The sequence below is a fragment of the Amblyraja radiata genome, chromosome 17 (assembly GCF_010909765.2).
Source record: "Amblyraja radiata isolate CabotCenter1 chromosome 17, sAmbRad1.1.pri, whole genome shotgun sequence".
NCBI classification, from domain to species: Eukaryota; Metazoa; Chordata; class Chondrichthyes; order Rajiformes; family Rajidae; genus Amblyraja; species Amblyraja radiata.
The window spans coordinates 45,842,331-45,856,909 of record NC_045972.1 but is presented as its reverse complement, the minus strand read 5'-3'; the positions used below and the strand labels follow the sequence as shown (position 1 = coordinate 45,856,909).

Genomic DNA, 14,579 nt, shown 5'->3' with positions numbered 1-14,579 from the left:
ATGATTCCGCTTGGTGAGGAAAAAATCCTTTCATTTACACGTGCATTATCCTCCACACGAGTGACAACTTACAGCAGCCAATTAACCAACACGTCTTTGGAGTGTGGGAGGAAAACCGGAGCACCTGGCGAAAACCCACACGGTCCACACGGTCCACACAGGCAGCCGGTGGTGGGGATCGAACCCGGGACTCCGGCGCTGCGAGGCGGAGGTGGTGGCTGTACCCGCTGCGCCACCGTGCAGCCGGCCTTTTCTTTCCCGGGTGGGAGAGGGAGGGGGAGGGGTGACATTTTGAAAGGCCAACGGACGACGCCGGGCGGCACGTGGGGCTTCGCGCCTCGAGCCCCGCGCGCTCACGAGGACCCCCCCTCCCTCCCTCTGATTGGCCGGCGGTGCGCGCTCCCGCTCGCGCCCCCTCCCTCCCTCCACTGGCCGCCGCCCGCCGCCTTCAGTCTCCTCCACCCAGCGATAGGGGCAGGAGGGAGGGAGAGTGGGACAGACGCGCTCGGGTTAAAAAAAAAAAAAAGTCTCCGTCCAACCACTAGGGGCGGGCTTTCTATTTTTTCCCGCTTCTTCCATTTAAAATCAATCCTCCCCTCCTTTTATTCGACTCACTTCTTTTCCCCCTCCCCTCCTCACACACACACACCAAAACAATATATATATGTATATGCATATAATAAAACAAGCATTTAGACTCACCTTTGACAGCCCGAGGCTTGGATTGTTTGCGCCTGGACATGTCCAGTCCCTCGCTCGCCGGGAAGAAGCCGCTGCCTGGCCGCCACTGACCGGTGCTCCAACCATCAATCTCTCCAGTCCCTCTGTGTGTGTGTGGTGTCTCTCTCTCTCTCACACACACACACTCTCCCTCCTCCTGCCCGATGCAATGCGGCAACTTCAACCTCTCCGAGTGGACTGCGTGTGACGTCTCTCCCCCTCGTACTTTTTTTTTCCCCTGTTGTTGGCGGCGATGCTTTTTTGTTTTGAAAAAAAACTCGGTTAGTTTTTTTTTTCTTCTGCTTCTACTTCTTCTTCTTCAGCCGAGTGGGTGTTGGTGTTGATCTCCTCCGCCTTCTCTTCTCTGCAACACACACACACCCCCCCACCCACCCACCCACAACTTCTTTGCAACTGGTGGATCCTGCACGAAGACAAGTGATTATTTACAGCAGGAGGTGATCGGAAAGGGGGGGGGGGGGTTGGAAACAAAAAGGACGGAGAGAGGTTTGCAATGCCTCCCCCTTTGCACAAGACTTATTGCTCGACCAACAACAAGAAAAAAAGATTTGCTCCCCCTCACAAAACAATAACAAGCAAGAGACTTTTCTTCACCCCCCCCCCCCCCTCTCCTTTTGTTGCACGGAATTCAATGCAACGGGGAGGACTTGAGAGCGAAGATCTCCTCAGGAAACAACGACAACAACGAAAAGAAGTGGTAGGGGGAATTTTTTTTCTCCAAGAAAAAATAATAATAATAATAATAATATCAGGCGTCTGTCTGTCTTTGTGAAGTGCCGACGGGCACCAAAGTCTGAGAGAAACTTGGCGGCGGGATCACCTGCTTGAAGGCTGGCTCTGGTTCTCCTCAGCCGTCCCAAGAAGAAGAAGAAGAAGCAGCAGCAGCAGCAGGAAAGGAGGAGGATGATGAGTAGAAGGAGGAGGAGGAGGTGGTGGAGGAGGATGAAGAGGAGGAAGGCGGCTGCCTGGTTTAGCGGGGGTGCCGCCGGTGTTGAGAGAGGCGGCGGCGGCGGTGGCAGCAGCAGAAGAGGCGCCTCGGTGCCATGTCCGCCGTCCGGCACGGGCAGCACAGCCGGCTCTTTGTGGCGGGAGCCGGGCGAGCTGGGCTGCTGCTTCTCCTCCCCTCGCAACTGCGTGGAGCACACGCAGTGCAGACACATAATAAGCTGGGAAATTCAAGTAAGGCCCAAACCCATCAGGACCTCTCCACGGGGGAGCTTCCCCGCAGGGAGACGCGCCACACGTAATCACGGAGGAAATCGCTGTCCAAGTGCAGAGCACGCATGGTGAATAATGAAAAAAAATAATATATAAATCCTAGAGTGTTGTGCGATCATGTCCAAAGCCTGGAGCCGTGGACAAGCCTGGATCGGACTGCCAACACAATGCTGCCTTGCTCTCATTGTGTGCCTGCCTCCCTCCTCTCACTTTATCCTTCCACACACACAAAAGCCAACACAAAAAAAGTGCTGTTTGTGTGCCTCTTCCTCACTTCTCCTTCCAGCTACACACACACACACACAAAAACGCAACACAAAAAAAGTGCTGCAAACAGCTTTCTCTGCCCCCAAAAAAACTGCAAGCGTCTTCTGCAATCAGCAATCCTAATGCAAAACGTGTTTCGCTTAAAATACGTGCAATGCAAAAGAGGGAAACAACTACATCAAAACTACTTGCAGAGCTCCTGAAAGAAAGTAATTTGGATTTTTTTTCCTTTGCAACACCGAGACCTAACGCTTAGGAAAAGGATGGTCGTCCTTTATTTAAATAATAATGCAACTTAAACAAGTCGCCTTGCAATTGCAACAACTCCGCGTTTATTGTAGGGGAGGGGGGGGGGGGGGGGGGGGGGGCGGTCATTCCACATTGCTGCGCCTTCATATTTTAAGTAAACGCGCAAAATAAGACAAAAAACAGAGGAGTCCGGGACAAAAAGAAAGCAATGATATATTGATAGTGAGAAGGGTAATGGCAGAGCAAGGCGCCAGACTCATGTCCATTTAAGCAAGTCGCTCCAGCTGAACCACAAACTGCTGTAATGTTGCCATTACTGTACATCTCCTTTGATTCGCAGAAGCAATCTCGCACTCACAGTTTTTAATAACCTAATTCCTACCGAACAATGGAAATTCTTTAGCTTCCAGCACGTAACTCCCTGCAGGGCACAGTGAATTTCAAAAATATCCGTAATGATAGAGTGGAATTAAAAGGGTATTAGTGTTAGTAATTCGTTTACATCTAATTATAAACTGATGGAATTATGCCTATGTGGCTAACAAATATAATCGGTTTGAATTTATTTATGTGAATGTGTGTGTTGAGACGCGGTTAGACCACCTCTGTGATTTTAAATACGATTTTCAAATGGGGTGGGGGGAGTATGGATGAGCAAGGGACAGGTTGGAAGTCAGGCAGATTTTTAGGAATTGTAATAAATTAGCTATATTAATAACACTTGTTTCCTGTGGTTAGTTTATGTGTTTAAACATTACCAGTGAGCATGACTTAGGTTTGACATCAAAAATGCGGTTTAAAAAAAATGTGTTTAATTTAGCAATTTTGCAAACCAGATTGTTTCGCGTTGGATATTGCAGAGAGCTGTGAAGTAGTATTTGTTCTTGCATTCAGTGTAATATCGAGCTGAATTTTCGCCCCTTTGCCAGTTACACTGTGCCTTTTGTCTGCCCGTGAAACTTGCGCCATCTCCCGGACTTGTCTCAAATCCCCGCAATTATTTCGAAGCCGGTAAAGAAACCATCGGCGTTTTCGTTCCACTCACTCTACAATTGTTTGACCAAATGCCGCTGAACATGGGGAGGGGGGGGGGGGGGGGGGGCTTTAAAAAGTATATAATGTTTTGCATTTGTTCCAATAAGTTTAACAATAGTTATTCCCACGCCATATTTTAACAGCCTCGATTAATCTAATTTGCAATGTTATTGCCTTTATTACAAAACCTCGCAGTACAATTATCAAAAGTTAAATACCGAATACTCGAAAAAATAAATGAATCGCAGCACTAAACACGCAAAGACGGAACGATCCCCCGCATTAAGTTTGAATTTTCCAGTTCGTTTTGACTCTTTTGTTCATGAAATGATTTCCAGCGGTGTTGGATTGATTTCAGCTACCACTTGCAGTTTAAAGACAGCTTTGAGGAAACCATTTCAATACACTGACGTTTTATATTGAACATTAAACTCAAATGGTTAAGGTTCGTGCAACCGACTTAAAGAATGAAATGATCTCTGGTACACTCGCTTTATTTTCAAATGCAAACACCGCATCAACACACTTAAAACATTTCGACAAACTATGCAACAACATGTAAATATATACAGAATATGAAGTATGACAATTCCTCAATGGTTTTTGAGTAGAAATAAACATGTTCGGCCCTCACAACCGGGCAATTGTTACTCTTGCTAGCTACTTGTTCATCATTTTTTCTAATATACTGAACGTGATTTGGGGTAAATAATAGATGACAGATCTTGCCTGAAAGAAATGTGATTTTCACCGTTTATTTACATCCACGTTCAGAAACCTGCTACTGGAACTGAATCTGTAACTCTCGTGAAATTATTATGACAGCTTTACTGCGATTCCAAGTTCAAAGAGTATTAAAAGTTTATCGGCGAAAATGCAAAACATTTATTTAATGTCGGAAAGAAGACATTCATCGGTCCTTTAAAAACCCAAAGACGGCGGAGTTTCAATAATATCAGGTATCGCGCTTATCGCGCTTTTTGCTTATTTCGATGAATAATTGACCTTTCTAGTTGCTATCCAATTGACTCTTTATATTGGAAATTGATTAAACAATGGATCCCATCATCTCATTTACTGTAAACATCAACATGTTTTCAAATGCTGATGTTATAAGGCTTTAATTTTGACGATTGTTTCTTGTGATACAGCAGTAAAACGCTGTATTCCTACTTGCAGTAACAGCTCCGATGAAAGGTCGATGACCCGAACCTTTCGCACAGCTTGCCCCTTGACAATGCTGTTCGACCTGCTGAGTATTTCCAGCATTTCCTTGCCGATAATCCTGAAATGCTTGGTAACAAATACTCCATGTCGAACATCAACAGCAAAATAAAGTCGCGCTAAGTCGGCAACATTGCAAGTTCGGTTCCTTTACAAATATGCACCACCAGAAAATAGGATTGACATTTAATTCAATGTAATAAATACCCTGCATTTTTCAATGTAATATAAATATAATCCTTTCCGGCGGTGAGGCGCCTTTTAAGAAACATTAGAATAGCGATTTTTACTGGAACAAAATATCATTTGAAATTGTCGAAAATGTTACCAAACTTCATGAAATTCCAATAATTTGGTTATATTTTCGTAAAATAATCTATCAAAATATGATCGTTTTTTTTTTTAATGTGCAACCGGCATTAAAGCGGATGCGTTTCTGTTCATAAATGGACGAAATAGTTAATTAAGACTGCGTCTGAAATGGTAACTGTAAATTTCGAATTCGGCTAGTGTGTAACCACTAGAGAAACGGGGCAAGAAAGTATTGGACGAGAATTAATTTACTGGGCAATCAGAAGGTTTTGCACAAAATACGTCAAAAATATACTGTTCCTTTTCATCTACTTTTCTGACTTCAAAGCAAATGTAACCGTGACCGGTTATAAATATTAAGCAAAGCTTCAAAATGCTGGAGGAACTTAATGGGTCAGGCAGCATCTGTGGAGGGAATGGGCAGGCGACGTTTCGGATCGGGACCCTTTTTAAATCCCCACTCAAGATTCTACCATCTGCAGTTCGGGGTGTCTCTTGGCTACGAGTATTAAGCCGATTCTTCCACCATAACAACATTTCGATTATTTGTACCCAAAAAGATGATTTAAAAACTTGTGCTGGTGAATGCGTTTTCATTAATAAATTTATATGATACATAATTTCTGTTTTTGTGTGAACAATAAGGCAAAAATTGATACAAAGCTGATCAAAGCTGTTCCCACTGCATCTTCCTTTGAAATCACCAACCCTTTTGCCTTATTGCTTCCCATTGTCCAAGATCCCAAACACTGATTTGATCTAATGGTCAACATACTTTTTTCAAGCTTGTATACTGCATCTGCTATTCCAAAATGGGCTTTGGGGAAACCAAACAAGGTTTGCAAAAGGAACCCAACCCGAAACATCACCTATCCATGTTCTCCAGGGATGCTGCCTGCCCTGCTGATTTGCTCCAGCACTTTGTGTCCTTGTAAACCAGCTTGGATCTACAGACAGGACGATTTCTCTGTTCAAAGATTTGGCATGACTAGTCACCTTTCCTGTTCATTTTGAATCTCAAACCCCTTCTGACAATGGGTGGTGAATCTGTGGAATTCATTGCCACAGGTCAGCAATAGATATTTTTAAGACAGAGATTATAGACAATAGGTGCAGGAGTAGGCCATTTGGCCCATCGAGCCAGCACCGCAATTCAATGTGATCATCCCCAATCAGTACCCCGTTCCTGCCTTCTCCTCATATCCCCTGACTCCGCTATTTTTAAAAGCCCTATCTAGCTCTCTCTTGAAAGCATCCAGAGAACCTGCTTCCACCGCCCTCTGAGGCAGAGAATTCCACAGACTCACCACTCACTGTGAGAAAAAGTGTTTCCTCGTCTCCGTTCTAAATGGCTTACTCCTTATTCTTAAACTGTGGCCCCTGGTTCTGGACTCCCCCAACATCGGGAACATGTTTCCTGCCTCTAGCGTGTCCAAGCCCTTAACAATCTTATATGTTTCAATGAGATTCCCTCTCGTCCTTCTAAACTCCAGAGTGTACAAGCCCAGCTGCTCCATTCTCTCAGCTAATGACAGTCCCGCCATCCCGGGAATTAACATTGTAAACCTACGCCGCACTCCCTCAATAGCACGAATGTCCAGTGTATAGATATATGGTAAGGAAATAACGTTTAGTGTAAAGTAAAGCCAGCAAAGTCCGATCAAAGATAGTCCAAGGGTCAACAATGAGGTAGATAGTAGTTCAGGACTGCTCTCTGGTTGTGGGAGGATGACTGGAGAGCAGTCCTGAACTACTCGCTACCTCATTGGTCTTCTTCTTCTTCGAGTCCACACACAAGATTAGAAGTTGCTCATCCAGAGCTGATCACACGTCTCGGCATCTGCACACAATGGTGTCTGTCTTGTTGCTTCTTGTGCGTGGTGATTGAAAGATTGGTGGAAACAGGGCCGCGACGTGAACGCTCTTTCCTTGACCCCCCACCTCATTGTTGACCCTCAGGCTATCTTTGATCAGACTTTACTAGCTTTACCTTGCACTAATTCTCTGCCACAGAAGGTAGTTGAGGCCAGTGAGGGCAGTTAGATGTGGCCCTTGTGGCTAAAGGGATCAGGGGGTATGAAGAGAAGGGATACTGAGTTGGATGATCAGCCATGATCAGATTGAATGGCGGTGCAGGCTCGAAGGGCCGAAGGGCCTACTCCTGCACTTATTTTCTATGTTTCTAAACGTTATTCCCTTACCATGTATTGACCTGTAACATTAACGTAGTTTCCTTCTCCATAGATACTGATGGTTTTGATTTCATTGTGTAATTAAACATTTTAATTTCTCAGTCCCTTTGACTCTAATAATAAGTATTGCACTCTTATTCTTCTAGCCAAATAATTGGTCGTATACTGTATGTGTGTAATTTCCAATGTGCATTTTACAATATTAAGATTCATTGCCAACTTTATCTCATTAGGATATAAACATTGCAGGCATATGAGGGACAAGATTTGCTCATAGTTGGTAGAGAAACAGTAACTTAACAGCTGCACCAAAAACACTCCTATTTTCTGGACACTTTTCCTCAGCACAACAAATTACATCTGTGTAGCTAACATTTTCATTTACAGGACATCCATTATTAGCATGCCTGAACAGTGACATTCATCAGGGCAATTCACCTCAAGTTTCTATTTCTCTGACTGTCCCTCGAGAACAAGGACGACCTACTTTCACTCAGGTTTTATGGCATCTCAAGTGGCCAACGAGGTCAAGGTGAGAACCACAGACCCTTGCATATAATGGCAGGAGGTGCCTGGGAGAGCAGATGGATGAGTGGTCTGTGAGGTACTAACATACTTCTGCTAGTATAGCCGTTTGTGTGCCACTGATGCAAGAACTCAGTACTATTCTTCATGTCTCCTCCACTGTAAACTGTTATGGACAACAATTGGAAAATAAGACTCATTTTGGTGTATATATATATATATATGGTATAGGAAGAGGTGGTCCACCATGTTCTGTCACTGAGGTGGGATTAGGGTTGGGAACATCCAATCAAGAACCAGTGGTTGTAGAAAATAAGTTGTTCCTGAACCTGGTGGTGTGGGACCTCAGCGCCTGTACTTCCTGCCCAATGATAGCAATGAGAGGAGAGCATGGCCCGGATGGTGAGGATGATAGATGCTGCCTTCTGAGGCAGTGCCTCATGTAGATGCTTGCGATGCACCAGGCTAGGTCCACCCCTATCTGCAATTCCCCATACCATGCAACCAGTCAGCATAAAGTTGAAGCTGTCCTTGAACATTCCAGCTAGTTTTGTTTACTATGGAGATACAGAGCAGAAACAGGCCCTTCGGCCCACCAAGTCCACGCCGACCAGTGATCACCCGTATATTAACACACCAACCTTCACACTAGAGACAATGTATAATTTTTACCGAAGCCAATTAATCTACACACCAGTACATCTTTGGAGTGTGGGAGGAAACTGGAGCGCCTGGAGAAAACCCACGCGGGTCACAGCCAGCACCTGTAGTCAGGATCGAACCCGGGTCCCCGGCGCTGTAAGGCAGCAACTCTACCGCTGCTCCACCATGCCGTGCACTGTGCAGTTGGTCCGTGCAGGTCTTTTGCATTTTGGACAGGCACAGCGTCTGGGCTCGAAGCTTTGTGTGGATTCACCCTCGAGAAGTAAGCTGTTGTTGGCCCTGAGAGATGAAAGAGTCCTCAGGGGCTGTGGGGGCTCGTATAGGTGTGACATTTTACCACGTTACAAAGCATACATAAAAGGCATTGAGCTCAATTAGAAATGATGGATGATTGACAGGTGGGACAGTTTTACCTTGTGAGTCAGAAGTTGACCATATTGGTGAGTCAATAATCGCAGAAAGACTTGACCAGACAGTAGACCACAATGTGATGTTTACCAAGTGATGCCACAGTGAGTCTGAATTGTCATGAGGCTGGGTTATGCAGCCGAGATAGCTTGGTAGATCACCTTTGCTTAGGTTTTTTAGAGTAAAGCTGTTCGCCAATATTTTTGAAGGAGGCGATGATGGCTTGGAGCTTGGCCTCCAAGTATGTACGTTGCACGTTAATAATAATAATAAATTTTATTCATGGGCGCCTTTCAAGAGTCTCAAGGACACCTTACAAAAATTGAGCAGGTAGAGGAAAAACATGTAAGGGGAATGAAATAAATAGTAGAGACATGACTAGTACAACGACGTTGCAACTGACTTCGTATGCCCTTGCCTCTGGAATGGAAATAACCCATTCATTCTACAGATTAGCTTCACACCAGCAGTTAGCACAACCAACAGTGCAAAAGGAAGAACATCAGTGCATAATGTAGTATTATCTGCAGAGAAAGTGCAGATAAAAAGAATGAAAAGGCTGCAACGAGGTAGGTTGGGAAATCGGGACAATAGACAATAGGGGCAGGAGTAGGCCATTTGACCCTTTGAACCAGCACCGCCATTCAATGTGATCATGGCTGATCATCCAACTCAGTATCCCTTCTCTTCATATCCCCTGATCCCTTTAGCCACAAGGGCCACATCTAACTCCCTCTTAAATATAGCCAATGAACTGGCCTCAACTACCTTCTGTGGCAGAGAATTAGTGCAATGTAAAGCTAGTAAAGTCTGATCAAAGATAGTCCCGAATCAGTGCCCCGTTCCTGCCTTCTCCCCATATCCCCTGACTCCGCTATTTTTAAGAGCCCTATCTAACTCTTTCTTGAAAGCATCCAGAGAACCTGCCTCCACCGCCCTCTGAGGCAGAGAATTCCACAGACTCACCTCTCTCCGTTCTAAATGGCTTAGTCCTTATTCTTAAAATGACATCTCATCTTATGAGAGAACCGTTTAGTAGTTTGATAAAAAGTGGGCATGAAGCTGTTCCTAAATCTGGTTGTGTGTGCTTTCAAGTTTTTGACACTTCTGCCCAGTGGGAGAGAAGAGGTAATGATCGGGGTGAAAATCGTTGTTGATTACATTGGCTGCTTTCCGGAGGTAGATAAGAGTGAAGGTCAGTCAATGGCGATAGAGGAAGGCTGTTTTGTACGATGGGCTGTGCTAAATCCACAACTCTCTGCAATTTCTTGCCGTCTAAGGCAGAGCTGTTGTCAAACCAAGCTGTGATTCATCCCAATAGTATGTTTTCCATGGCGCACCTGTAGAAGTCGGTAAGAGTCATTGGAAACATGCTGAACCTCTTTGGTAATCTGAGGAAGTGGAGATGTTGGGTGGTAGCTTTGACCAGGCCAAATTGATGGTGATATTTACATCTAGGTACCTGAAGCTCCCAACCATCTCCACTTCAGCACCTTGACAGGGGCATGTACACCTCTTCCTGAAGTCGAATGGCCTAATTCTGCTCCTAATGAACTTATGAAGTCAATAACCAGCTCCATTGTCTTGATGACATTAAGGGAGAGGTTGATATCTTGACACCATGTTATTAAGCTCTCTTTCTCCTTCATATACTCTGTCTCATCATTGTCCAACAACATTCAATCTATTGGTTAGGATCATGGCTTGCACACCACCATGCAGAAGGCATGGACCAGAGACATTTCTGAACGCAGCCAAATTTGAGAACGGTCCGTTATAGTCCTCCTTGCATGATGGTTTAGGCTACACTTAGGATATTGTGTGCAGTTCCAGTCAATGTACCAAAAGTAACATTCGAGCAAGTACTGAAGACGAGACAGATACTGGAAGTACATGGATTTCAAATGCTAAATAATAATTTAAATCCCCCAGGAAAACCAAACATTAAAATGCGTTGCAAATTTATCAGTGGGAAATAGAACTGGAAAATATTGCTATTGTTACAGCAGCAAATAAACAATTATTTACCACTGGCAGGAGCATTGTTTTTTCAAAACAAACATCATTTGTCGTTATCATTCTAAGTGTAATCTATTCTTCATGAGTCACTCTTGTTTAATTTTTGTGAATAAACCTGAATAATTCAGACTATAAATCTATTTTACAGTCTTTTTAAGGGAGCAAGGAGAGAAATAAAGTTTATTGCACACTAATGATCTAAGACCCTGCCACTCCTTAGGACAACCACATTCGGGGACAGTTTCTTCCCAGCCGTTATCAGGCAACTGAATCATCCTACCACATCCAGAGAGCAGTGCTGAACTACTATCTACCTCTTTGATGATCCTCGGACTATCCTTGATCGGACCTTGCTGGCTTTACCTTGCACTAAACGTTATTCCCTTATCATGTATAAACACACTGTAATTGGATCGATTGTAATCATGTATTGTCTGAACCACACAGAGAGTGGTGAGTGTGGAATTCTCTGCCTCAGAGGGCGGTGGAGGCAGGTTCTCTGGATGCTTTCAAGAGAGCTAGATAGGGCTCTTAAAAATAGCGGAGTCAGGGGATATGGGGAGAAGGCAGGAACGGGGTACTGATTGGGGATGATCAGCCATGATCACATTGAATGGCGGTGCTGGCTCGATGGGCCGAATGGCCTACTCCGGCAACTATTGTCTATTGTCTTTCTGCTGACTGTTAGCACACAACAAAAGCTCTTCATTGCACTTCGGTACACATGACAATAAACTAAACTAAACTGTGACTTTCTCCAATTTCACCAGAACCTTTAACATTCCGACTGTCCTTGAAAGAGTTAAAGTCGGCGCAACCAGTCTATGTGTAACTGTTTTGTATGTATGTAGGTGTTTTGTCATTCGCAAAAACCTCAGTTACCTGACAACAAAATGGCCCGGATCATGCTCACCACTGTCTAGGTCTTCCTCAAGGGCCAGCTCATCTCTGACTTCGACATCTCAATGTGTGCGCGCTGAGGTCAACAGGCCAGAGACCTTCTGCCCACCACGAGGCTCACCATGGAGTCCGGCAGCAGAGTGCTGACATGCTGTGCTGATAGGTTGCACACATTTCACATTCAGTGCTAGTACTGATGGCACGACCCTGCAAAACTGACCTTGAGTTTGAAAAAAGATGAAGTGAAACGAACAACTATTTAATGTTTGTGACCAGTCTTGACATTACTTACACTTTACATTATTTAAATTAAAACAAGCCTATTTGACATCAAGCATTTAGGACCATGACTATCTATGGTACAAAGGCCTCAGTGCAGTATGGATAAAACATCACTTAAAGAACAGGTTACAGAAAGCAATAATTTTTTTATTTTTTTTGGTAGACAAAAAAGTGCTGGAGAAACTCAGCGGGTGCAGCAGTATCTATGGAGCGAAGGAAATAGGCAACGTTTCGGGCCGAAACCCTTCTTCGGATTTTTTGTTGTTGAAAGATACAGCATGGAAATAGGCCATTTGGCCCACGCTGACCATTAAACATCCTTTCACACTCGTTCTATGCTATCCCACTTTCTCATTCACTCCCAACACACTAGGGGCAATTTACAGAGGACAATTAATGACAAACCTGCACGTCTTTGGGGTGTGGGAGGGAATCGACTATAGGAGCAAAGAGGTCCTTCTGCAGTTGTACACAGCCCAAGTGAGACCACACCTGGAGTATTGTGTGCTGTTTTGGTCCCCTAATTTGAGAAAGGACATTCTTGCTATTGAGGGAGTGCATCATAGGTTTACAAGGTTAATTCCTGGGATGGCGGGACTGTCATATGCTGAGAGAATGGAGCAGCTGGGCTTGTACACTCTGGAGTTTAGACGAATGAGAGGGGATCTCATTGAAACATATAAGATTGTTAAGGGTTTGGACATGCTAGAGGCAGGAAACATGTTCCCGATGTTGGGGGAGTCCAGAAACAGGGGCCACAATTTAAGAATAAGGAGTAAGTCATTTAGAACGAAGATGATGAAACACTTTGGTAAGTCTGTGTAATTCTCTGCCTCAGGTGGAGGCAGGTTCTCTGGATGCTTTCAAGAGAGAGCTAGATAGGGCTCTTAAAAATAGCGGAGTCAGGGGATATGGGGAGAAGGCAGGAACGGAGTACTGATTGGGGATGATTAGCCATGATCACATTGAATGGCAGTGCTGGCTCGAAGGGCCAAATGGCCTACTCCTGCACCTATTGTCTATTGAAATCCACAGGGAGAATGTACAAGCACCTCAGACAACATCCAAGGTCAGGATCAAACGTGGGTCTTTAGCGCTGTGAGACAGCAGCTCCACCAACAGCTCCACTGTGCTGTCCCGATTTGATGTAAATGGTATTCCCCAAAAGTCAGTGTTACAATCATTGCTTCTTTTAATAACTATTAATAATTCAGACTTGGGAATACAGGGTATAATTTCCAAATTTATAGGCAACACAGAATTTTGAAGGTGTCATGGTGATACAGTTTGGAAACAGGTCCTTCGACCCAACTTGCCTACACCGGCCAACATGTCCCAGCTACACTAGTCTCACCGGCCCACATTTGGTCTATATCCCTCCAAACCTGCCCTATCTATGCACCTGTTCAAGTTTTTTTTTTTTTAATTGTCCCAGCCTCAACTACCTCCTCTAGCAGCTTGTTCCATACACCCACCACCCTTTGTGTGAAAAAGTTACTGCTCAGATTCCTATTAAATCTTTTCCCCTTCACCTTAAACCTATGTCCTCTGATCCTCAATGCACCTACTCTGGGCAAGTGACTCTGCGCATGTACCCAATCTATTCCTTCCATGAACTTATACACCTCTATAAGATCACCCCTCATCCTCCTGCGCTCCAAGGAATAGAGTCCCAGCCTATCCAACCTTTCCCTGTGCCTCACATCAGCTAGTCCTGGCAACATTCTTGGAAATCTTCTCTGTACCCTTTCCACCTTGACATCTTTCCTATAACACGGTGCCCAGAACTGAACACAATACTCTAAATGCAGCCTCACCAAGGTCTTACTGTATACAATTGCAACATGACCTCCCAACTTCTATACTCAATACTCTGGCTGTGTACGTCCTACCCATGTTAGACTTCTGAAAATGCAGCACCTCACATTTCTCTGCATTACATTCCTTTGCAACCATTCCTCAGCCCACGCGGCCAATCAATCAAGATTCTGCTGCAATTTTTCACGACCATCTGTGAAGTATGGGAAATGTGACAAGCAAATGGAATGACTGATGGCCGACTGCGAATTTAACACTGGAAATGCACTGTTATATTTTAAGAATGAAGTAGTAATATGGAGAGTATTAGCTTAGTTTGGAGATAGAGTGCGGGAACAGGCTCTTCGGCCCACCGATCCTCGCACACTAACACTATCCTACACACACACTAGAGACAATTTACATTTATACCAAACCAATTAACCTACAAAACTGTACGTCTTTCGAGTGTGGGAGGAAAGCGAAGAACACGGAGAAAACCCACGCGGTCACGGGGAGAACGTACAAACTCCGTAGAGACAAGCGCCTGTAGTCGGGATCGAACCCGGGTCTCCAGTGCTGTAAGGCAGTGGTTCTATCGCTGCGCCACTGTGCCGCCCCATTCTGAGACTAGGAGGGGGATCTTGGATACTGGTGCAAGTTCATCGAAAGTGGCAATGACAGTTTAAATGGTTCAATCGTACTTTTACATCACATGCACTGTACTGTGAAATTATTTTTGCACAC

The 14,579-nt window shown here is 44.6% G+C and overlaps 1 protein-coding gene across 9 annotated transcripts in view; it reads right to left on the bottom strand.

Annotated features, from left to right (window-relative positions):
- Positions 1-2,339, bottom strand: part of znf423 (zinc finger protein 423) — a 360,940-nt gene extending 358,601 nt beyond the window's left edge. For all 9 annotated transcript variants that reach the window (XM_033036375.1, XM_033036372.1, XM_033036374.1 and 6 more), the window contains exon 1: positions 703-2,339. Coding sequence is in view for 8 of the 9 variants with exons in the window: in XM_033036372.1 (XP_032892263.1) it covers positions 703-742 (40 nt within the window). In the remaining variant the exon portion in view is untranslated. The remainder of the gene's footprint in view (positions 1-702) is intronic.
- Between the last annotated feature and the right edge of the window lie 12,240 nt (positions 2,340-14,579).